The sequence below is a fragment of the Hippopotamus amphibius genome, chromosome 6 (assembly GCF_030028045.1).
Source record: "Hippopotamus amphibius kiboko isolate mHipAmp2 chromosome 6, mHipAmp2.hap2, whole genome shotgun sequence".
NCBI classification, from domain to species: domain Eukaryota; kingdom Metazoa; phylum Chordata; class Mammalia; order Artiodactyla; family Hippopotamidae; genus Hippopotamus; species Hippopotamus amphibius.
This window is the reverse complement of record NC_080191.1, coordinates 106,161,623-106,185,782: the sequence shown is the minus strand read 5'-3', so window position 1 is coordinate 106,185,782 and position 24,160 is coordinate 106,161,623. Positions and strand designations below refer to the sequence as shown.

Below are 24,160 nucleotides of genomic sequence, written 5' to 3'. Positions count from 1 at the left end.
TTACACACTATTTTTAGAATGGAAATGAACCTTGTCAAAAAATGGAAGGTATTTTAAAAGTGGTTAAAATCACCAGATTTCTGCTGAAGTCTCTCTCTCTCTCTCACACACACACACACACGCACCAGATCACAAGCTGAAAACTACTGAGTGTCCAAACAGTACTTTGCATTTTATGCTAATCTTCCATCAATGCTGTTCATTGCATTCCACATCTTATTAGCTTCTTCTATAAAATATGTTTTTCCTCATTTTAAATAAACCCTAGAGCAATGTAGACATTACTGATTAAAGTATTTTTAAAAAATAGAAGTGCAATTTATATCACTTAAGCCAAGTCCATCATATGAGCCTTGGTAGGGGGTTAATTTAATTAACACAAACCTTATTTCTACAACTCAGGTGAACTTCAGGGATACATTTGTATGACATCCAATATCGGGTCATATCAGGCTACACGCTCACCTATAGTTTTCTAGTGCTGAGATACAATACTGCTCCAATTACAGAGACATTTGAAGAGTTTTCAAACACATCTTGAAGTTCTAAAAATACCATACGCTAAGGTGTGCTTTTCCTGCAAGACATGCCATCAATTGGTGAATTTTGAGGTATTTTCCCCTATTAAAAGCAGGGTAAAAAAGAGAGAAAAAAAATATATGTATTTTTATGACCATTTTCTAACTATGCTGGTTTACAACAGTAACTTTGCCTCTACTGAAATAATACATACTTTTGTGGGATATTTTTAACTTAGCAACAAAATCTTGAGTGTTCAGTATATATTAGAAATAACAATTTAATATGAAATAATCATTTGAGGAACAAAGTCATAAAGCTATAAAAAGATCGAGAGACTTGCTATCAAATATTGCAAATTTTTTAAAACATATTCTGCCTTATACAATTAATGTTAAAAGTGTTTTTAGATGTTTTTTTCTTTAAACCTTGCAAGAGATAGTCTTTATATTTTACATGTTCTCTCAACAAAATGGGACTATTATTAAGCATAGCTTAATATATTTATTTAAGCAGAAATGTAAAACTCATTTTAATGATGGAACTTGGGATTAGAATAATTGTTACTGGTTCCATAGAGTGTTCAAATGCGTGCCCTCCACCCCCAAATGGCAGGTGCAAGCTTTCCTCGGAAAGCAGCTCTGCTAGTGTAACATACTTGGCCTCTGTACTGCTCCTTTACTTGGTCTTCCCAGGGGGAGAGGAGGACTTTAATACGACTGCGTTTAACAGGAGATACGTATGGGGTGGCCCTTCTGCTTTCCTCTCTTTAAGGAACAGCTGCCTTTGGGAGGCACCTGTTCTGCACTGGTCCTCCAAGCTTTCAGTTATACCATGGGGAGCCCTGTCTCTTCCCCAGTATAGCTCCGTTTGTGACTGGGAGGTAACTCTGCCTAAATCTGGGCTCACTGGGAGGAAGCTCATTTGCTGTAGATAATAACGCCACATTCTCTGGTGTCGGTTTTATCAGAAATAAAGGTGATGTGCTGGTCTCCCATCTGTCTTGCTCTTATTTCTTTGTCGGTTGGCTCAGAACTTGGGTGGGGAAAAGGAGTGTTTGTACTGAGCTCTTTCAAACCTCAAATTAATAAGGACAGTTTTACTCCTTTTATCCATTGCAGTCTTGTAAAAGGGGGATTTCGCCCCTATCTACAGACACTAGGAATATAAGACAAAAATGATGACCTAAATTATATAAAACCATTAGTTATGATCTCCATGTTCAAAGCAAGTCAGGTTGATTACTGCTCCCTTTGAAGCTCCCCCCAAAAAGCCATATATTTCTTTCTAAATATAGTTTTATGTGTCTATCTATGCATATATGTGAATATACGTAATATATACATATATATTTAATACATAAATAATAATGTTATTCAAATAATCCTTATGGTGGCATAATAGGAAACGTACTTGGGCTTTGTCCCTGTTTCCTGCACACAACCCTATAACCCTCGGACTCTCCGGAGGGATGAGTGTCTTTTATGTGCTAATAAATGTTTGGTGATGGGGAAGGGGAGGGTGCCCTAGATTGCTTCAGTAGGAGAACAATTGCCAGAAAGACCAGGGCAAGATTAGACCGCTGGACCTTTCAGCCCCATCCCCTGACCTTCTGGGGAGGGGAGAGAGGCTAAAGAATGAGTTGATTACCAATGGCCAATGATTTAAACAATCTTGCCTACGATTTAAACAATCTTGCCTACGTAATGAAGCCTCCATGAAAACCCTTATTAAACAACCGAGCAACACATCTAAGTGCTGGGAAAGCGCTGTGCCCAGGGAGAGCACAGGAGTCCCAGGCCTCTCCTCCCTATACCTGCCCTAGCCATCTCCTCCGTTTGGCTACTCCTGAATAATAGCCTTTATAATAACAGAAGTGCTTCTCTGAGTTCTGTGAGCTGTTCCAGCAAATTAGCAAATCTGAAAAGAATGGGGAGGACAGTGAAATTCCCAGAATTGTAGCCAAGCTGGACAGAAGCATGTGGGCCCCAGAAGTGTTACCAGAGCCTGCAGTGAGGGTGGTCACCCTTATACCTCTGGACTCTGATGCTAATTCCAGGTGGTTAGTGTCAGACTTGAATTAAATTATAGGACAATTAAATTATAACTGGTATCTGGAGAGTTGCAGAACTGGTTGTTGGTTCAGAAGAAAAACCTACATTTGGTATTAGACGTAATCTGAGTAAATACAGTTCATACTTACCTTTTGTTTTCCTATAATAGCAAAAAAAATAGTAAAAAAACAAAAACTGCACACACTGATTTCCACACTTTTCTCTTATTGAACAGGTATTTACACTTGCTCTAGTATCCAGGTAACTTTAAGTATAAGACAGCTCGCCCCTCCTGCAAGCAAAATATGCCACAGTATTTAGTTATGCAAATACACAGGAAAGCACTCCTGCATTTGCAAACAGTCCAAATGATGAAAGGTGGGGGATGGGTGGGTAGGGGCACTAAAAAGTTCTCAATCTGTGTTGCCATTTCCAAAGACATAATATATTTAAAACACTCACACACGTTTAAAAAGACATAGTTGTTGAAATGTCAAATAGCTGGTTCTCATAAAGAACTTAATATACAGGAAATCTCTACAATGACAATCGCCAAAATACCTAATCCTACTTCTGTTTAAATTAAATAATATGGGCATTTTTTCAGTGTGAATTTTTGTCTGCTTACGTGAATGCAGGGAATTTCCTCCTAAACTATAGACAGAAGCTATAAAGTAACCAATATAAAGTCTTAGAATCCTTAAAAGATCACTGAGAAGCTTGTTTGTGTCTCAAAACTAATTATTTTTGCGAGATACAGATACACATTTGCAATGTTCCACTCTAACAAGCACTAAACTTGAGTTTTGGATTTTGGACATAAAACGAAGTCTTCCCCTTCTAAAGTTCTGAGCTACTGTACATCAGATTCAACCGAGACCTGTATTTTTAATCACATCATTTTCACTTCACTTATTGCTATCAAGTTATATATTTAACCCTGATAAAATAAGGTGGTGTGCATCTGTGTATGCTGATAAATTGTTTTCCCATCCTCATCCTCCTCAAATAGGAATATAAATGGATTCCTGTCAAGTGAGTCTTCATTACAAAGAGGAGAATGCAAATTCATGTGAGTCTCTGTGATTTGGGGATAGGCACCAAATACTGACTTGCTAAGAGTCATGAATATTTATCAGTTGCTGTTATTAAAGAGACAGTTTTTTCCTACCGGAGTTTTTGAGTAAACAATTTCAAAATGTTACTCCATCTGTCAATGTTTTCTGAAAACAGTACAAACCTTCTTTTTTATCTTCTGGAGTAATCTTCACTTTTGTATCTGTTATATCTTTGAATGAGGCCAGAAAAAGGACCACATCTCCTTTCTCGTTCTTTATAGGAACAATATCCAATAGGCACCAGAATGAAGACCCTGCAACAATAATAAAAATAGAAATCAACCACCGCTTAGTGTTTTTTCTGTGAAAATCACATCATTCGTGGTATAGTTAAGAAAGTCCTTACTGTTTTCTTCTATCCCACAACTCTCCCCCAAAATCTTAAAAACATTGGTTCTCGGATTCCATAAATGTCTAGTCTGTAATGCATATCTCTTCATTCCCAAATGAAGTGCTTTCTCTGAAAATAAGGGAGTATTTTATGTCATTCAAATTGTATTTCTTCTTTGAATGTACTGATGTCGAAGCATTCCACTTGATGAAACTTTGCCCCTTCCCACCCCGCAGCACACACTGGTTCCTAAATAAAGACCTTTGTTTGGTATGAGTTTGCTAGAGGTTTATTTAGTCAATTAAAAAATCAATGCTTATGCACCAGAATGCCTGAAAGAAAACAGATGGAAAATACCAAGTTTGGGGGAGGATGCATAGGTACTTGAACTCTCCTACATGACTGACTGGGTGCAAATTACTACATATACTTTATTTTTTTTTAATTTTTATACTTTAATATTTTATTTTATTTTATTTTGGCACACGGGCTTAGCTGCTCCGCGGCATGTGGGATCTTCCTGGAGCAGGGATCAAACCCATGTTCTCTGCATTGGCAGGCGGATTCTTAACCACTGCGCCACCTAGGAAGCCCTACATACACTTTAAAAACTGTCCGGCAGTATCGAGATATATTCTCACAACATTCTGCAGCAATGTGAATAAGTGATATATAATAATCGACAGTGGAATGGAGGAATATCACTAACAAAATGCTGAGCAAAAGTAGCCAGACACAGAGGAGGAGAATGCACTTACATGAAGTACAAAAACAGGCAAAACTAATGTATGGTGTTAGAGGTCCGGTGAGTAGTTCCCTTGGGGAGACTGTGATTAGGAGGGGGCACAGGTGAGGGTGTTCTGGGATGCTGGTCCCTATCTTTCATGATCCTTATGTTGATGACACAGGAGTATTCAGGTCCTGAAACTCACCAAACTCTACACTCGTGTGTATTTTTCAGAATGTATGTTTTATTACAAGAATATATTCTTAAAAGTGATGCTCAATCCCATAAAAAAGAACGAAAGAATGCCCTTTGCAGTGACATGGATGGACCTAGAGATTATCACACTAAGTAAAGTAACTCAGAGAAACACAAATATCATATGAAATCACTTATATGTGGAATCTAAAAAAATGGTACAAAGGGACCTTATTTACAAAACAGAAAGTCACAGATGTATAAAATAAACTTATGGTTACCAAGGGGTAAAGAGGGGTAGGGATAAATTGGGAGATTGATGTATACACACTACTATATATAAAATAGATAACTGATAAGGACTTACTGTATAGCACAGGGAATGCTACTCAATACTCTGTAATGACCTAGTTCAGAAAAGAATCTAAAAAAGAGTGGATATATGTATATGTAAAACTGGTTCACTATACTGTACAGCAGAAACTAACACAACATTGTAAATCAACTATACTCCAATAAAAATTAATTTAAAAAGTGATACTCAAGTTCAATTCTACTTTTTGAGCAAAAGAACCATGAGAAATATCATTAACAGATTCAAATTCAAACCTAAGGCTTATATTTTGAAAAGTTTTTGTATCCTTTAAAATACACATTTAAAAATATATTAAAATTCCAGTACTAGATTGTCTACTGAAAAGCATTCCTGGGCAGAAACATTTGAAACTGATGAAAAAGTTATTGCTTAAAAACTAAACTGTTGATCTATTTACACATAATTTTCCTTCACTTTTCTTTTGATGGGAAAAAGTCTGAATTTCCATCTTATTTGGGAATCAATTTCAAGGCTGGGTAGAAGACAAAAAATAACAGAATGTCAGAAATATCTTTGATATTTTAACTTGTTTTGTGTATACTGTGTTAGAGCTCACAATTTCCAACACAGCTGATGTGATGTATTCATCCTGCCTTGGAATCTCTCATTTTTTTCTTCAGTTGAACACCAGATGAAACAGCTGATTTGTATTTAGGTCCATTTGACATAAAAATCATATTTTAAGGACTTCCTTGGTGATGCCGTGGTTAGGAATCTGCCTGCCAATGCAGGGAACACAGGTTCCAGCCCTAGTCCAGTGGGGCAACTAAGCCTGTGCACACAGCAATGAAGAGTAGCCCCCGCTCGCAGCAACAAAGACCAATGAAGCCAAAAACACATAAAAATAAATAAATAAATTAATTAATTAATTTAATTAAATTATCCTGTAACAACGGCAATATTTTAAAGAAATCATATTTTATTATAGATACTGGTGTATTTTTTTTTGAAAAGTGTGGTTAAGTACGCATGTAGTAAATGTATGTGTAATGTACTGCTACTTATAAAGTATGCCTTGAGTATGTACCTGTTCCCCCACATCCTCCTAATTGTTTAGTGGCACAATTGCCTTCTTGTTCTTTTGACTCAGACCCATGGCTTCCTTTCAATCATCTTCCCAAATATCTATGCCGCAGCAATAACATCTCGATGTCCCATCACCAGGCTGCAGAAGACCTAGAATCTAAGGCTTATCACCAGGGCTCCAACATCAACCAGCCACGTCACCATGGGGAAGTCAGCTAACATTTTTGGAACAAGGTTCCCTCAGTTGTAATACTCTCACATCCTTCTGTGCAGGGATACGTAGAGTAACCCCCCAAAACGTGAAATGATACATCAACAGTGTTGTCTATGACTGATAAAGAAACTTCCTAAATGAGCCACATCCCTGGCCAAACACCGCTGACCACTCATCCCAGAATGGCTCTTACGTCCAATTTTTTCTATGATCACCATTTCAAGTTCGGAGCCTTTTTCACTAATGCTGTAGCTACAATAGGCACAAAAAGAACCTCTGGGTCAAGCTATCAATCAGACGCTAGAGGCGGTAATCATGGGGACTTGGAGAATGGCATGAAGCTATAGTTTGGTTCACATTTTAAAACATCTCTGTCAATTCCCTTGCAGGAACACCACCCAACTCAGAATGGAGACTATTAATTTTCCTGAAAAATCACTCGATCTCTGCACTCAGACGAGCATCATTATTGTCTCCACAAAGCCTTCGCACAGATGCACCAGCGTACTGCAAAGAGAGGCAAAAGCACATAATGAGGTGAAAGCCAAGGAAACAGCTGCCAACACGACAATATTCTCTAATCAGCCATGCTGCACGGGCGTCATGTCATCCATCGCATGTTCTGGAAGAGTTGAAAAATCACTTTGAAATTTGTCTTTTAAGTTATAATGAGATGTGATCTTTGACATTTCATAAATTCATTAGAACTTCATTAACATGTGCCCCTCTAAATTCAAATTTTGTAATTAATTGGCATTCACTAGGCTAATGTCAACCTTCCCGTTGCACATATGACAAAAAAGTGAATCAGGGAAACAGTGTAAGAGACACATACGCCTATTTTTTTTCTCCCTCCCTTCCTTCCTCCTTTCCTTGCTTCCTTCCTTCCTTCCTTTTTCTTCCCTCCCTCCCTCCCTTTATCCTTTCTTCCCTTCTTCTTTCAACTGCTCCTTCACATTTATCCATACCAACTTCCTTACAAATACAGCCTTGGGTACCTCTAAAGTTAGAAAGCAAAGCATAAGCCACTTGCTTCTTCTTCCAGAAAAAGAAGATGGATGCCAAAACCTACCAATCAGGCTCCAAGAAACACCCTTCACACAATTTCCTTCCCTTCCCTGCTGTCCTCAATCTCTTCACCCTGGCTCTCTGACAAAATCTTCAACCTTACACAACTATAATAACGCCAAACAATTCCCCAGGGTCCGCCTCTTCCTCTCTTACCCATGGTAAGAGCTAAGAGAGGATCAATTTTGATCACACAACGTCTTTTGGTCATCAGCAACCCAAGCCGGGTACAATAAATCTCTCCTAGTGTTAAGGAGGGAGGCAGAAAATCCCTCTGCCTCCAATCCAGAGATGGGATGGGTTCTGAAAAGCAGGGTTAGAGGGCAGAAATCCTATGCCAGTTAACGCCTTCTGATTATAGCAGCAGTAATTACCATGTGGGTTGGTGAGGGCTAAAACAGATGATGTTCTGCCATGACTGACATTAATAACACCTTCAATTTCGGTGGATAAATGCAATTCATGGGGAGAAAACAGGGTTTATGCCCTAGATGGTAAGCTGTATTTTCAGAATCGCGTAAATAATTACACAGAGTTTAAACCTGGTGGAATGTCCCACGTTTCCATTTTTGGTACTTTCTCTTACTTCGTTGGGAAACACTGGTGCAAGAGAATTTGACTTGCTAATATTTACAGTGTAAAGAAGACATATGCTTTCCATATACTCCCTGAAAATTATATTTTACAATAAGCGAACACTAATGAAAAAGTTTCTGGTGTGAGTTCATGGTTTAACAACCTAGTACAAGGAGGTAGAGATATAAAGAAAATTGAGTTGCGAGTTGTCTTCTCTTCAGTGACTGACTGTGTTGCCATGATGGGACCCAAGTTGTGTTTCCCAATGGAACACGGCAGCGGAAAGTGGAATGGGGACCCTTTGCATGACCCTTATATCAAGCAGGATTTTGATTGGATTTTTAATGATAAATATGTGTGACCTTCAGTTTTTGAAATTATGGCTATGATAATATAATAATCCTGAGTGTTAACAGCATCAGTATCACGTGACCTAAACATTTTCAGGTGCTCCTCAAATGTCACAGTAAATCTGACAGGTCTTGTTCTCTATAACCATTGTCTCAGCGCTACCGACTCAATGGTGTGATGACAGGTTTGACAATGTTTAGAAGTTCGTCCAGGGGATATAATACTGGGGAGAGTGTGGGCAAAGGGCTGCTGGTGTGCAAACAAGGCACCGCTAATGCTGGCTGAGTGATGGGGCCCTCACACCTGCAGCAGAAAGCGTAGGGCAGTGATGAGTGTCTCAGGTGAGTCTGCTCAGAGCTGTAGTCGCCCCTCCTCTTTATCACAGTTGTTTCTGTCTTTTTCTGGCCCTAACCATCTCTCACCCACCCTTCAGAGATGTTCTCCCTACCTTTAGTTTTCTTCCCATGCTGCTTCCAAAAATCTGTAAAAACAGGGTCCTGATTAAAAAACACCCACTGGCTGGGACTTCCCTGGTGGCACAGCGGTTAAGAGTCCACCTGCCAATGCAGGGGTCATGGGTTCTGTCCCTGGGCTGGTAAGATCCCACATGCCTCGGAACAACTAAGCCCACGAGCCACAACTACTGAGCCTGTGCTCTAGAGCCCGTGAGCCACAGCTACTGAGCTCGGGTGCCGCAGCTACTGAAGCCTGTGTGCCTAGAGCCCGTGCTCCGAAACAAGAGAAGCCGCTACAATGAGAAGCCTGTGCAGCGCAAGGAAGAGTAGGTCCCACTCTCCACGGCTAGAAAAAGCCCAAGCCCAGCAAGGAAGACCCACGCAGCAAAACAAACAAAAACAAAAACAGAAAAAACCAAAGGCTTTTCCCCGCTTGCCTAAAAATGAGCTCTTTTATCAATTAGGAAGGTCTATTTTCATGGAACTAGAAAGAAAAACAGGAATGGGTGGGTCGTATGAAGAGGTGATCTAAAATAACGGGTCAGATTAAAAAGGAGGGGGAAGTCCCAGGATGCATCCAGAGCATCGTGGGAGACAAGCCCTACGGCAGCCTCCCCAGCGCTTCCTGATGTTTGTTCTGTTCTAAGTGATGAAAGCAAGGATTCTTTGGTGAAAAACTAGCAGGTAAAGGCTTCACTGTATCTGCAGGGGACACCTCTTCCAAGGACCATCCATCTATAGTGAGCTTATATGTGTTTCAGATCTGTGCTCAGTTCCCAGTGAACTTGCCTTGGGTGGATACCCCTCCTGCAAATGCCCCAGGACCCTAACGGACTGGGGCCCCGACCCCTCGTGCAGCAGTGGAGGGCAGAGTGAGGATGCTGGGACACGAACTGAACCGGCTGGAGACCTCCCTGAGCAGAGCAGTGGCTAAGGACACCTCTCATTTCAATGTTTAATGATAAATGAGGATCTCAGAAAACATGTTTTTAGTTTGTTTCTTTACAGGAAAAAAAAAAAAGACTGGGAGGATACACACAAAATATTCATAGTGGTGGATTGTGGGATTATAGTTTCTTTTTTTCTTAGCTCCTTTGTTTTCAGTTTTGCTAGAATAAGCATGAAGGAACTTTTAGTGGGATTCTGGCAACTCTAGAGATTTGGGGTACGAAATAGAGTTCAGGACTGGGTGATAAGAGTGATGGGGTCATATTTCTGGGGGAACACTGTACATATTCTCCATGATTTAAGTTCTCACAGATATTCCATTTCAAACTTCGAGAAAAGTTCTATGTTAAGTTAGGGTAACTGAAAAAAAAAGAGGGAAAGAAAGAAAAGAAAAAAGGAAGGCAGGAGGGATAGATACAAAATCAACTGATGCTTAGCTGAATTGTAGTTTTGTTTTTTTCCTCTTTCCATTTTGTTCCAAGTTCCCTCTCTTCTTAAATAACAGTACTTTATTTCTCTCCCAGGAGTATATATTAGCATCTCTCAGAAATCTCTAATAATGAGGAACAAGAGGAGCTTGGGAACTTGAGATCCAAAAAATATCTCCAAGATATGCTCTAGTTAATAATTCCAGCATCTTTGCTCAACAAATCATTTATTGGAGTTTTGACCAGTAGAGCTATTACTTGCTTTAAGAAAATGAAGCTATTTCTGATGATAAACGTAGATAATTCCTACCTACAACTGAAAGAATTTTTCACATTTGGGTAGCCACAAATTCATCTGGGATAGGTTTAGAGGAGGAGCCAAGATCACTGCGTATGGTTCAATGAGAAACAGAGATAAGGGATTCTGGGCCGTGTAATGCACATAGCAAGGTCCTAGGGACAGCTGTCGTTTATAAGCTTCTATTATGTGCTGGACACCGAGCCACGAGCCACATGCTTTATGTGTATCCCATCTAAACTTCTCATCAATTACCCTGACCAACATTTTCGTAAACTGAACCATATTTTATCAATGTGGAAATCGAGATGTGTAGTATCTTCCTCAGGGTCACACAGCTAATGTGTCAAAGAGTGGAGTTTAAACACAAGTCTGATGTGTTCTAATGTTGCCTTACTATAATCTTCTGGGAACGATCTTATGCTGAGAACAGTGTTTTATAAATTGTTTCACTTTCATTTAATCTTTCTTTCTATCCATGCTATAGGACATAATGATACATGTTCTTTTTAAAAATGTCATATTATAAGAGATAAAAGTGAAAGAAAGCCTTTGGATAATCAACAAATTTCCCTCTCAACCCCGGAAGAAGAGTAGAACTTCTATGTGAAACAAGATTCAGGTACTTTAGTTCTAAATTGGAATATACCCTTCCTTTAGGTGCTCATGGCTCTGATTCTTAAATCTGCTTCAGTAGCCAGTGAGACGATGGGATCTGAAAACCACCACTGGTGCTGCTTTTAATCGCCTTGTTGAGACAAGGACGCAGTCATAAACGCTTCAGTATTGCAGTTTTGAGGTGTAGTTACACAAGTTGTCAATATATGTAGCACGATATTCTGACCTCATTCACAAGACCTTTGCTTGACCCCTCCCCCCAGGGTGTTTCTGCCTCTTTCCTAGAAATGGTGATCTCCGTACCATAGCATTGGGTTGGCCAAAAATTTTGCTCAGGTTTTTCCATGAAAACCCAAATAAAATTTTCGGCCAACCCAATAGCTCTAGATAGGATGCACAGCAACATCCCCTATGCTCCTCTCGTCTAAGACTGGAAATAACAAAGAGAACTAAGCCCAAATCAACACTGAGCAATGGCTCGCTCTTCAGTGATGCTCTAGGGTAAAGAAGGCCTAGATGTGCTGGGCCACTCTTAGTGAGCACACAAACGTCTGATCCGACAGGCTTGGCTCCACGATTGCCACTTGGGAGCCACTTCTTTCTGAGAACAAGGCGCTGAGACAAACTCACTCCCCTGATACTTGACTTTAAGAAAAGCAATTTAAGATTCCTTCAAACTTGCAGTTATTCAGTGAGAATGAACTTGGTTTAAATGAGAATTGGAGGATCAAGTTAACCCTCTCTAATTGCACAAGGCTTTAGTGGGAGAAATTTATGGTCTTTGTAAGGCAATGGGAATAATTGTCGGTACCAGAAAGCATAATGCTGACACAAGCTCAGCACGGTTAAGGGGGTCTGGGACTCTGCAATTACATAGCTTAAGACCCGAAAGAAAATATTAGGAGATTCCATTGCAAGCAATTGGATATAAAGTTATTTATTCATTCAACAAATTTTACTGAGTGCCTGCTATGGCCTGAAACTATTTTAAGCGTTTGGATACACATCAGTAAACAAAACAGAATAGCACTCTGTCCTATGCCCCGAGAGAACTTACATTCTACCTCAGAGAGACAAACAATAAATTATAAATAATTGTATAGTTTATTAGAAGGTTTTAAATGCTACAGCAAAAAGAAAAGGTAGAACAGGGTAAAGGGATACAGAATGTAGGAAAAGGTGGAGTAAGACTGCAGCATGATGTTCTTAAGTGCTACTGAATATTGATTTTGAATGTTAATAAATGACGTGTGTGTTGTCGCTGGTCCTCTTAGAAGTCAGTGATGAAAGACCACGATGCAGATCTGACATCGAGCAAAGGAGAGAGAGAAGCAAGAAAAATTGGATGACAGTGTCTTAGACCTCAGTGCAGTCCTAAGGAAAGTTCGCCAAGGCCATCGAGGAGTCTGCTAGCCAAGCCGACCGACAGAGCAGTGCTGCCTCTCCTCGAACAGACCTGTCTTAGCAGCCCTGCTTCACTCAGTCACTGGCTGGCAGCAGCCCCTCAAAAGTCTGGCCTGTGCCAACAGTGACGTGTTTCAGAAGATGGCAACTGGGGTCATCAACCACAGTCCCCGTAATCAGAGGCTACGAGATGCACGTTCTCATGGTTGCCAGTCAGTGGAGCAGACACCGCGTGCGTGTGGCAGGCTAGCATCCTTGCCCCTTGCTCTTGTCACTGCACTTCCTTGTTCCATTGGAGATGCAGACGCCTCTCTGTGTCCAGCTTTGATAGAGCTACCCCACCTGGTGCTCAGACGAGCCCTCACTGGAAGGATGGGCAAATCATCCATGCTGGACCAATCATTCTTTCTCGTCTGGTAATTTAAATCTTGAACACAGGGACCCAAGATCAAAAATGAAGGAAGCAGATTCATTCAACAATGAAGGCCAGAAAAATCTTTCCATTATTCCTGCTACCTAGACCTCATGGAACACCACTGCTTCTTGCCTTTTTCAAAGACTGGTTGCTATTTCTTTCTTTGGTTCCATAAGGTACAACATATGTTTTCAGGAAATGAATATTTTTGCTTCAGATAACCAGAATCAATTTATGTTGCTTACAAAGAACTCTAATTACAAAAATGATATGTTTAGAAAAGGATAATCAAAATCCAGGACTTAGATGACATTGCATGTGGCTGAGTTCTGAATTCCTCATTTATTTGCTGGTTATCTCCAGATACAATTTTTACACCTGTTTGTAGCACATCTGCATACAGGCTATATGTCCACTTCTCATGGTTAGGAGCTTTGAAGAAGTCAATACATGTAACAGTATTTTATACTTTTTGACTAATTATGTACAGTAAGGGGTTTACCTGAATGTATAATGCTTTAATTCTTTAACCTTTTAAAAAAGTCAGGCATAACGATGGCTCAGCATTAATATTTGTTAAAGCTAGGTGGGTATAGGGTGAGTATTTATTATAAAAATTTCTGTATTTTGTGTACGTATGAAACATTTCAAAATTTTTTTTAATTAAGGAAATAGGAGAGTTATTCAGGACTTCCTTGAACATCTAATCTCGTATGGTGTTGTAACATACAGAGTCTTTCCAGATTGCTGGAGTTAGAAAAGACCTGTAGAGATGATGACAAGGAACTCTTTATTGTAAAGATGAAGATCCTGAGTTCAGAGTGGTTGAGCAAACCATGCAAAACAATTAATGTTAATTGTTGGAAGAGGTGGGATTAGACCTGGAGTCATATGGTTCTCAGTTTTGTGGGCTTTGTGCTAAAACACAGGGCATTTCTCCAAACATTAAAAAACAAAACAAAACAAAAAACAACCACAACAAAAAGAAAAACAACAAAAAATAAAAAAACAAAAATAATTATCACATGAGTAAATAATCTAGTTTTGATATCTTAAAAGGAAAAATTGTGCTTATATATGTTATTCATAAAATAAGCCAGGACAAGTAACAAACTCTGCATTAATCAAGTTCTTTTTAAGCAATTAGATGCAGAATTGGAATCTGTGTTTAAAAGCTTGGGCAAGTAAGGTAAAAAAAGATGGAAAATATGTCCTACAGGAGAAAGCAGAAATTTTGAGATGAGAATTTGGGAACAAGGAAATAGGAATTGAAAAGAGACAGCTAAGGACCTCCTGACAATTCCCCAGTGTATAAATATATGATTGCAGTTTTAGGTGTCAATTTAGCACTTCAAGAACATGAAGACAACAGGCATACTGAGTATTTCTTCCATTGTGTAAACTTGACTCTTAGCGAAGATTCATGAGCACTGTGCCAGATTGCCCTGAGTCACAACTTGGCAGGCACGTGAGGCAAAACAGTTAGGTGTTTCCTCAACTTACTGTCTCTCCCCTAAAATAGAGCTGATATGTCACCAGAACTGGAGGCCACACACAGGTGCCTGGACAAGCATCACTAGACCCTCCAAGCTCAGGGGAGCTATTAGTACTGACAAGCCTGTCCCAAGACAGACATCATCTTGTGAAAAACAAATCTGTGTACAATATTTTCTTACTAGCTTCCATATGATTATAGGCATTTTCTTCCGACAACAAGAAAAGTACCTTTTGAGCCTATAGCTGTAATTAAAATATGACAATTCGGAATTCTCCTAAACCACGAGGGCTTCAATTTGGTAGTCCACCTAACAGATTTGGTACGTCCATCTTCAGAGGTCAGCAGGTCAGATGGGAAATACTTTTGGCTTTGCCATTCATATATCCTCTGTCTCAACTACTCAACTCTGCTACTGTAGTGCTAAAACAGTAACAAACAACATATAAAAATAAGCATGATTCTTTTGCAAAAAAATGTTCTTTGTAAAACAGGCATCCCGCAAAATATGGCCCACGGTCCCTATTTTGCCAACTCTTTACGTAGAAGCCTGCAGATTACTGTATATGTGTATTAACTTTTGATTCTTTGGAAGTTTCTACTGGACTCTATCCTGACATAGTATTTAAGAAGCGCTATTTGTTAGTGCAAGAACCAGGTAGAGTCTTTGTTTAGGTAGGACCCAGATTATGAGTGTCATAGTGGTACATGCTAAAAGAAGATTATCCAGACAACCCTCTTTTCTAGAGGGTCGTTATTTCCTTTCTCTTTTGATAATGATAATAGACTTAGTTATCCTTCACCTGAAAAATAAGCTTAACTGTCAATGACCCAGAGGGATCTCTGAAAAGGCTTTTCTTCCAGTTCCATCAATAGAAGCTACTTTGGGGCTTTCTCAGCTGCAGCACAAAGCAAAATACATGCAAATCAGGAGACTGAAGGAGTGAAATGGAGATTGTGGTCAAAGAGTCTATACAAAGTCAGGCCAAAGCAAGCTAAAAAATGTAACAAAGAAGCTACAAAATGTGAGAAATTTCTACTCTGGCAGTCTCTTTTATGCAAGGAGAAGAACAGGTAGTTTTCCAAATCACTATATATAGTCCACAGAATAAAACCACCTTAGGCAGAAGGGGATTTTTTTAACCTCCAAACACATTCCGAGTTTAATGTTTTCCCATTCAATAGTATCTTTTCTTAGTAGCATTGTTAACAAGATTTCTTTTGCTGTTTGACTCCTACTGTATTTCTGAAACAGAGTGTTGGTTTGTTTTCAAATAGTGGAACATAATGTTTCAAAAGATAATTTAGTGGACTCAAAATTGAAGAATTCTGGGGAAGTCAAGGCTTCAAGAAAAATAGCTCTCCTTATCATAGATGAAATCAGCTCTCCACTTATAGCTTGTTTTACTGCCCATCAGCTGAGACGGTCCAAGCATAAGAGCTTTTTTCACTTGATGTCAGTTTTAATAATGATGCTTCTTGGATCCTCTTATCAGTGCCCTGTGGGTTAGTAAATACTAAAAAAAACAAAGACGGAATGCCCCAAACTCATGCCCCAGACCTTCCTCTCCTCTCATCTTAAATACACACCCAACAAAGCATAAAAAAGCAGGTAAAGTGACTTCTACTGCAGATGCACATTTTAGAGACATTCTTGACACTTCTTTCTCATCCATAAACCAAAGACAGCACCCAATCCTGTCACTTCCAGTAGCTAAACCTGTGAAAGCAGTCCTAAATCCATTCACTCTCCAGTCTTTATGGGCCACATCCTAGACTTAAGCCAGGGTTTCTCAAACTTTAATGTGCATCAGAATCCCCTGGGGGGCTTCTGAAAGTACAGACTACTGGGCCCACCTCCAGATCTGATCCAGTGGGTCTGGGCGGGCCTGATAATTTGTGTTCCCCACAGTTCTGAGCAATGCCAGTACTCCTGGGCTTCTCATCACACTCTGAGCATCAACCTGTCTGAGGGACCATTACGGCATATGTGCATTACCCACCTTGCATGGCAGCAAAAACAATCTTTGAAAAACAGAATATTCATGTGACTTCCCTGCTTAGAACACTCTGACCACCGTTAGTTAACTGTCAATGGCCTGAGCATGACAGTGAGCTGACTCCTGTCTCCCTCCCCACACCCATGTGAACCTGGTTCTCCAAGGACACTGGCCTTCTCTCCTTTTCTCAAATGAGGCTGTCTCCCCCAGGACCTTTGCACATGCAACTCTATTTGCCTGGAATGCTTTCATTCTGTCCTCCATGCAGTCAATTTCTACTCATCCTTCAAAATTCAACTCAAACATCACTTCCTCGGTGAAGCCTTCCTTATAACCCAGATTTGGTCATATCCCTCTGTTTTTCCCTCCCATAGCAGCCTGTAATTCTCCTGCAAACTGCTTAACAGGTTGAGTGATTATTTGATGCATCTTTCTTTTGCAGCAGACTGTAAGGTACAGGAGATCAAAGACAATGTCTTCTTTCTCTTGCATCCTCCCAAGTGCAAAGCAGACTGCCTGGCCTGAACATGGCAGGCGCTCTAATATCTATGTTAAAAGAACAAAAGTTCATCATTATAAGATGAATTCCAATTTTATAATAATAATACTGTTGGTTGCAAGAGTGAGCACTAATGTTTACTAAGCAGTCATGTGCCAAGCATTGTGCACTGCCCTTTACAAGCAATATTTCATTTAAGCCTATGAAGTAGATGGTATTTATTATTGCCATCTTACAGATGAGAAAACTGAGGCTCAGGAAATTGAAGTACGTTGCCCCAAATCACATAGATTATAAGTGATTAGAGCTTTTTTTCTGCCTGACAGATGCAAATCTAGACTCTGATTATTACAGTCAGCATTTATGTGGTTTGTTATATTTTCTATCATTTATTTCCTATATCTGATCCTCTTAATGGCTTTAAGATATAAGTATTATCTCCATTTGCCTCTTACAGACCAGATAAGATATTGAAGGGTGAAATGACTTGGCCAAGGTCACTTACAGAATGTCAATGACTGAGCCAGGACCCGAATTCAAGTCTTCACACAGGAAGCTCATAATTTTTCCAACCAAGCATGTTGGAAATGGTAAAAAGTGCTCTCTAAAATGAGGCAATTTTTACTACATTTCTGTTCTCAAATATGCATCTGAAAACATGAATTCATTTGAACATCCTGCCAAGTTGCAAAAGGCCAATCATTGGATTGTTTCTTAGAAAGCTCTTTCAGCTTTCAGAGGTATTTCCATGCCAGAGATTCTAGGTAGAGCAAAAGTACTTCTTCCTTTCACATTTAGAGGGGTCCTTTTATCTCCAACACCAAGCACAAGGATTCCTGAGTTGTGTGCAAGATGCCAACTTTGTCTGTATTTTCAGTTGTCACTTCTCCAGCTGTTCCCCCCTTGCTTTTTTTTTTCTTTTTTTTTTTTTTTGATTTTTATTGGAGTATAGTTGATTTACAATAGTGTGTTAGTTTCCTCTGTACAGCAAAATTAATCAGTTATACATATGCATATATCCACTCTTTTTCAGATTCTTTTCCCATATAGGTCATTACAGAGTATTGGGTAGAGTTCCCTGTGCTCTACAGTAGATCCTTATTAGTTATCTATTTTATATACAATAGTGTGTATGTGTCAATCCCAATCTCCCAATTTATCCCTCCCCACCCTTTGGTAACCATACGTTTGGGGTCAGAGGCCTGAGGGAACTTAGAATAAGAGGTAACATGAGTTTAAAACAAAAGGGCAAAATGAGCTCATGGGAGACAGACTCACACAGTGTCTCAGGAATATTCCTATATGCGAGAAGTACAGGACTTCATGTGAAACAGCAACAGAAGTATTTTTATTCAGCTGGCAAGTATCTATTAAACATTTCTTAAGTATTAAGGACTATTCTAGGCAAGATTAGTGTGAGCTATAACACAGGGTGTGTCTCAGTCAGTTCTGGCTGCTGTAGCACTGTACACAGACAGGGTGGCTTAGAAACCACAGAATTTTTTTCCTCATAGTTCTGGAGGCTGGGTGGGCAGCACATCTGAGCTCAGGGTACTGGCACCATTGGGTTCTGGTGAGGACCCTCTTCTGGGTTGCAGACTGCGTCTTCATGTGGTGGAAAGAGAAGGGGCGAGCTCTCTGGCCTCTTCTTACAAGGGCACTAATCCCATTCAGGAGGGCTCCACCCTCATGACCTATGACCTCACAAAGACCTCTCCGAATACCACCAATGTGGAATTAGGGTTTCAACATATGAATTTGAGGGGAAAAAAAAACATCCAGTTGATTGAAGGTTGGGACCTACTCTGAAGAACGGAAGCACGATGTGACACAGAAGGATCACAAGGTCACAGTTGGTGAAGCCCTCGCAGGTGAGACAGGCTTGAACTGAGTCTCGATGATTTTATTAGCATAATGTGAGGGGGCAGTAGGTGGTGGAATACCATTCCTGGCAAGGAGAACATCAAGTTCAAAGGCACAAGGCACATTAGAATGTGGAACATTAAAAAAAAAAAAAACTGTAAAATAATGGATCAGGCTGAAGCTGGGGTGGGGGTGTGTGCTGGATGGGAATGATGAGTGAGGGAGGGGGAGGGTGGAAAAGAGGAAGGATGAGTGTGAAGAGACAGACTACAGACCAGAGCAAGCTCATCAGTGGCTTTATATGCAGCCTAAAGAATCTGCATTTATCCTGAGATGTAATGAGGAACCACTGAAAGCTTTGTCAGAGGATAGCAGTACGATCAGGTTTGCACTGTAGAAAGATGAGTTTGGAAGTGGTGAGAAGAAGGGGTATGGGGGGGGGCACCACTGGAGATTGAGTCATTAATCTCCAGTGACTGGTATTGATGAAGTAGAATTATTGCAACTCAGGCCCCAAATCATGAGAAATCATGAGAATGTGAACAAAGGCAGCGGCAGGAGACATGGCTTTCTATATCAGGGCAAAAGTGTCCAGGTGGGGGCCCTGGAGGTCTGAATTGCTGGTACCAGTTATTGTGTAAATTTCATGAGTGTCACTAAGAAACAGAGCACAGCTCTATTTTTCCATACTTGTAACCAGTCAATATTTTATAATTATTCATGTTGAGGGTATACTTTTAGCATGTCTAGAATGGTGCAATTTTTTGATATTAATTTTGTAATCCAAACACAATTCAGAGATAGAGCCTCTTGGCTAAGACATTATAGAATCGTCATAGGATCTTTTTTAGGTGGTGAGATGTCCACGGCTTTCTAGTAAGGTGAGGGGACTGAAAACCAGCCCACCGGGCAGGACTCAGAATTTCCCCAGAGCCAGGCATTGGACTCAGGCATCTAACTGGAAGGTTCTGAGGGTCTGAAATTCTGGGAGATGGGTTCTTCTTGTTGGGGGAACATGTTGGGGGAAGAAGGGGTATTTGCTAAATAGCTATAATATTCAGAACTGGCCTCGTGGGCATGCAACTTACATAGCCCACAGGCCCTACACTCTGAAGTGCCCCCAGGCTTTGGTTTCAAGACCTGCTCTTGCCATCTTGAAATTTCTGGTAACTTTTTTTTTTTTTTAGCACAGGAGTCTGCATTTTCACTTTGCAACTGCAAATTATGTAGCCTGTCCTGACGATGCATGCCGAACAACGGTTATCTCATTTGGTCCTTCATTGGACATCCATGAGGTTGGCATTGCTAGCTCTGTTTCAGAGAAGATCAAACTGATGGTCAGACAAGCAAAGTCCCTGAACACACTTTGTGTGTGGAGAACACACTTGGTGAGTGGAGAGACCTAAGATTCCACCCCAAGTCTTCTGGACTCTCACCACCAATCTCTTTATACTAGCTACTCAGAGCTAGTCCTTGGCCCGGGCACAGGGAATGTAGTGGGAAGACCTTTTTCATGGCTTCCTGCAAGTTCGCTATCATTTCTTCCCACCACAGAAAGAGAGAGAACCTTTCAAATAATGAGCTTCTCTTATTTCAAAGGCAACGTGTTGAGCTCGAAAGAGTCAAACATTGCTTGTGATTATATTTCATTTCTGGCTCGTAAAGGTGAGAATAAAGAAGAGGCACAGATATAAAAATGAGAAACTGGATTTTTAAAAAACTTTTTCTTTCTTTTTTTAAATTGAAGTATAGTTTGTTTACAATACTGTGTTAGTTTCAGCTATACAGTAAAGTGATTCAGTTATACATATAACTATATATATATATATATATATATATATATATATATATATATATATATATTCTTTTTCAGATTCTTTTCCCTTATAGGTTATTACAAGATACTGAGCAGAATTCCCTGGGCTACACAGTAGGACCTTGTTGGTTATCTATGTTATATGCAGTAGTGTATATACGTTAATCCCAAACTCCTAATTTATCTCCCCCCCAACTTAATGGATCCCTGCCTTCCCAGTCTGCCAGTTATCCCCCCAGAGGGGTGCCTAGAGCACCTGGCAAGTCCACACATCCCCCTCAGAGGCCAGGGCAGGTGAGAGGTGAGGGAGGTCTAGGGTGTCCTGGATGGGGAGCTCAGGTTTGCCAGCCTCGTGCACCAGACTTGGTGTTGCAGAGCACAGGGGTCACTGCCAGGACCTGGAGTCTGACCCTCCCCTCTCACTTCCCTGTGAGTCAGTTTTATTAGGATCTGCTTCCAAGGGTTGATGAGAGAAATCGTGGGAGAAACAATGGGGGTGAAGGGCAGAGCACAGAGCCTGCCCGCAGTGAACACTCAGTGAATGGGAGCGCTGTCTATTTGGGGATGTTGTCTGTGTTAGGTCAGGAAGTGAAGGTCCGCAGGAATCTAGCTAGCTAGGTGGTATCAGGGGCCGCTCAGTCATGACTGGACAGGCCCGGCTAAGCACTTCCTGATGAATGAAATGAGGCCCGAGCTACACGTCTGCCCGGCTTTGTTTTGATCATCCTGGCTGGAGAGCCGTGGTGAGCACAGGCCCCTTCAATAAACGGTCTGACGTAAAACTGCTCATTGATTAAACAATGCAAGCTTAACCGTGGGTGTAGAAAAAGAACAGGCTTTCTCTCGGAGTAGCTAGTTCAGATATATGAGAAGCAGACCAGGAAAGCTACCTACGTGTACAAGTACAAAGCCTGAACCCAGGCAAGTGAAAAGATAAACTGCAAGGCAGGCTCTGAGAGTCAGGTGGCAGGTGCCGCCCTCAGCCAGGTTCTTTCTGAGTCCTTCCCCTTTGGCCACCATCGCTTTGAAGTCCTTAACCTTATTTGCATTTCTGAGCCTCACCTCTTGAATGTAAAAGACACGGGAGGAAAATAGAAAACACTAATCTTCTATCAAGACTGAAGAGACTTATTGGGGAATCATCGTAACATCATAAAAGCATCATAAAGTGCTTTCTATTTCAGAGGAGGCAAAGTCTCAAGTGAGGTCTCAGAGGGATCAGGCTGGAGAAAGTAGCTGACAGTAGCAACAACGACTGGATCCATGGTTCCCTAATAACTTACGCGTAGGGAGTGTCGTCCCTATTGGGTGGCCCCTCAGACCTTATGAAAACTGCAAATTTTGCAAGCATCACAATTAAATGTCCTCTTACTAGACACATACACACACACCCCCTAAAAGTGTTTCTACAAATCTAGATGTGGCGTTTTAAAAACATGGCTGCAATGAACATTGGGGTGCATGTATCGTTTTGAATTATGCTTTTCTCCATATATGTGCCCAGGAGTGGGATTGCTGGATCATATGGTAGTTCTATTTTTGGTTTTTTAAGGAACCTCCATACTGTTCTAACACAACCTTGTAAATCAATGCTACTCTGATAAAATTTAAAAACTAAATAAAATAAAAACATTTGGGGCACACTTCCTATCAAGAGTTGGGGTCTAGCTGCTCCGCTCATGAATCTGAGTGGACTTGTGTCTGCTCCATCCTACTTAATACCAATATAGGATGGAATAAGTTATGTTAGGTGATTTCCTAAAATAGGTCACAAAAGGTCTTGCACCTTCTGTGTGCTTTATGGAACTTTAGACTACCCAGAGGCCCCCAGGCTAGGAAAGCTATGGAGGGCACTTCAGTCCACTGTCCCAAATGATCCCAGACTTTCAAGATGCCAGACCTGGGGAAGCCATCTGAGATCCTGCAAAGCAGTGCATCTACTGTTGGAACCCCACCTAACAACCAACCTCTGCTAACTCCGTGTGGAAGATGAATCACTCAGCCAAGCCCAGCTTGGATTTCTGACCTACAAGATTATAAGGTATAAGAGTTGCTCTGTTAAGCCACTAAGTTCTAAGGTAAAGTTCTAAGGTAGCTCTTCCAGAGCTATAGATAGCTGGAATGCTAAATGAACTTCCTTGACTCTACTAGCCCGTGAGTAAGAATATGGTTGCATTCATTTCACAGAAAAACGTTTCCAGGGTCTCATCTTCACTAGCTTTTCATGAAACTGAGTCCCCAATAAGGCTCTTCACAAATACTTCTAAAATCCGAAGAAAATGTCCCCACAGGCTCCTCTTCTTGACTTCCAAGCACGCAGGACTCCGAGTTCTGCACTGTTCTCCAGGCTCACTTGGGTGCTCTCAGTTGCTGCCAAAGGTACCACCCTGAGACAGGCCGGGACCTGGGACCTGGGACCCTTTGCTGCAGTGCTTGCAACTGGATAAATGTCTCCTCTAGTAACAAAATACAAAGGAGCTATAAGGGACTAAAAATAACTGTGCGCATGTGCAGTTGGGGCATATAGGGACAACAAGATACAAAAAGACCAAAAGAACCCAACTGCCACTTCTAAAGAGCCGGGAACAAAAGCAGGGTATTGGGAGCACACGGCACCACCAAAGGGGTGGGCAAATACCTAAGCCATCCCTCTTCCCAACCCCTGGACCCACCCCTACCCTCACCCCACATGAGGAACCAGCTCCAGCCTCTTTCGACCAGGGAGCAAGGGAACCAGTTACTTGTCCTAGCTCTCCATCTGCTGCAGCAGGGGCCCCAGTTCAGGCCTTGTCTGAATTTCTTGTCTGGCCTCTGATCAATTTCTATTGATTAAGGAGGCCAAGAACCCTGGTGGGTAACAATCCCATGCAAAGCGCATGTCCATGGGGCTGTGGCTCGGACAGCCTCAACAGCCTGAGGAAATCTTTAAAATACTGCCCTGTTTCACCCCTCTCCGGGTCTGGACTCATCCGAGTCCATTAGAGAGCTACACGGGGAAATGATCTTTTTTTGCTCAGAATTATCTTCCTTCTTCCCCAGGACTCACTCAACCCTAGGATAAAGTTTCTTTTATTTTCTGTAATCTCAAGCCTAGTTTTCTTAGCTCTGTTGAAATAGATTCCTGGCTGGCTGACTTGCTCACTGTTCTCTAGATGTGGTGAAAACCTAAAGTGACTACAAGTGATTCCCATGCTGGGAATCCCCATATCCACAGAAGATGTTCATTTAGACACTGCACTTTCCACTGGAAAGCATTTTCCTATTGTTTTTCTATTACACGGTTGGCCACAGCGCACCTTGCTCTGAAATTTGGATCCTACGTGAAACCATTTTATATGCATTGCTACAAGCCTATTTCCTAACAGT

At 40.9% G+C, this 24,160-nt stretch overlaps 1 protein-coding gene across 1 annotated transcript in view; it reads right to left on the bottom strand.

Annotated features, from left to right (window-relative positions):
• The window catches only part of KCNH8 (potassium voltage-gated channel subfamily H member 8), a 409,682-nt gene that overhangs the window by 233,552 nt on the left and 151,970 nt on the right, over nucleotides 1-24,160 (bottom strand). The window contains exon 3 of the mRNA XM_057739199.1: nucleotides 3,814-3,945. Coding sequence (XP_057595182.1) covers nucleotides 3,814-3,945 — 132 coding nt within the window. The remainder of the gene's footprint in view (nucleotides 1-3,813; nucleotides 3,946-24,160) is intronic.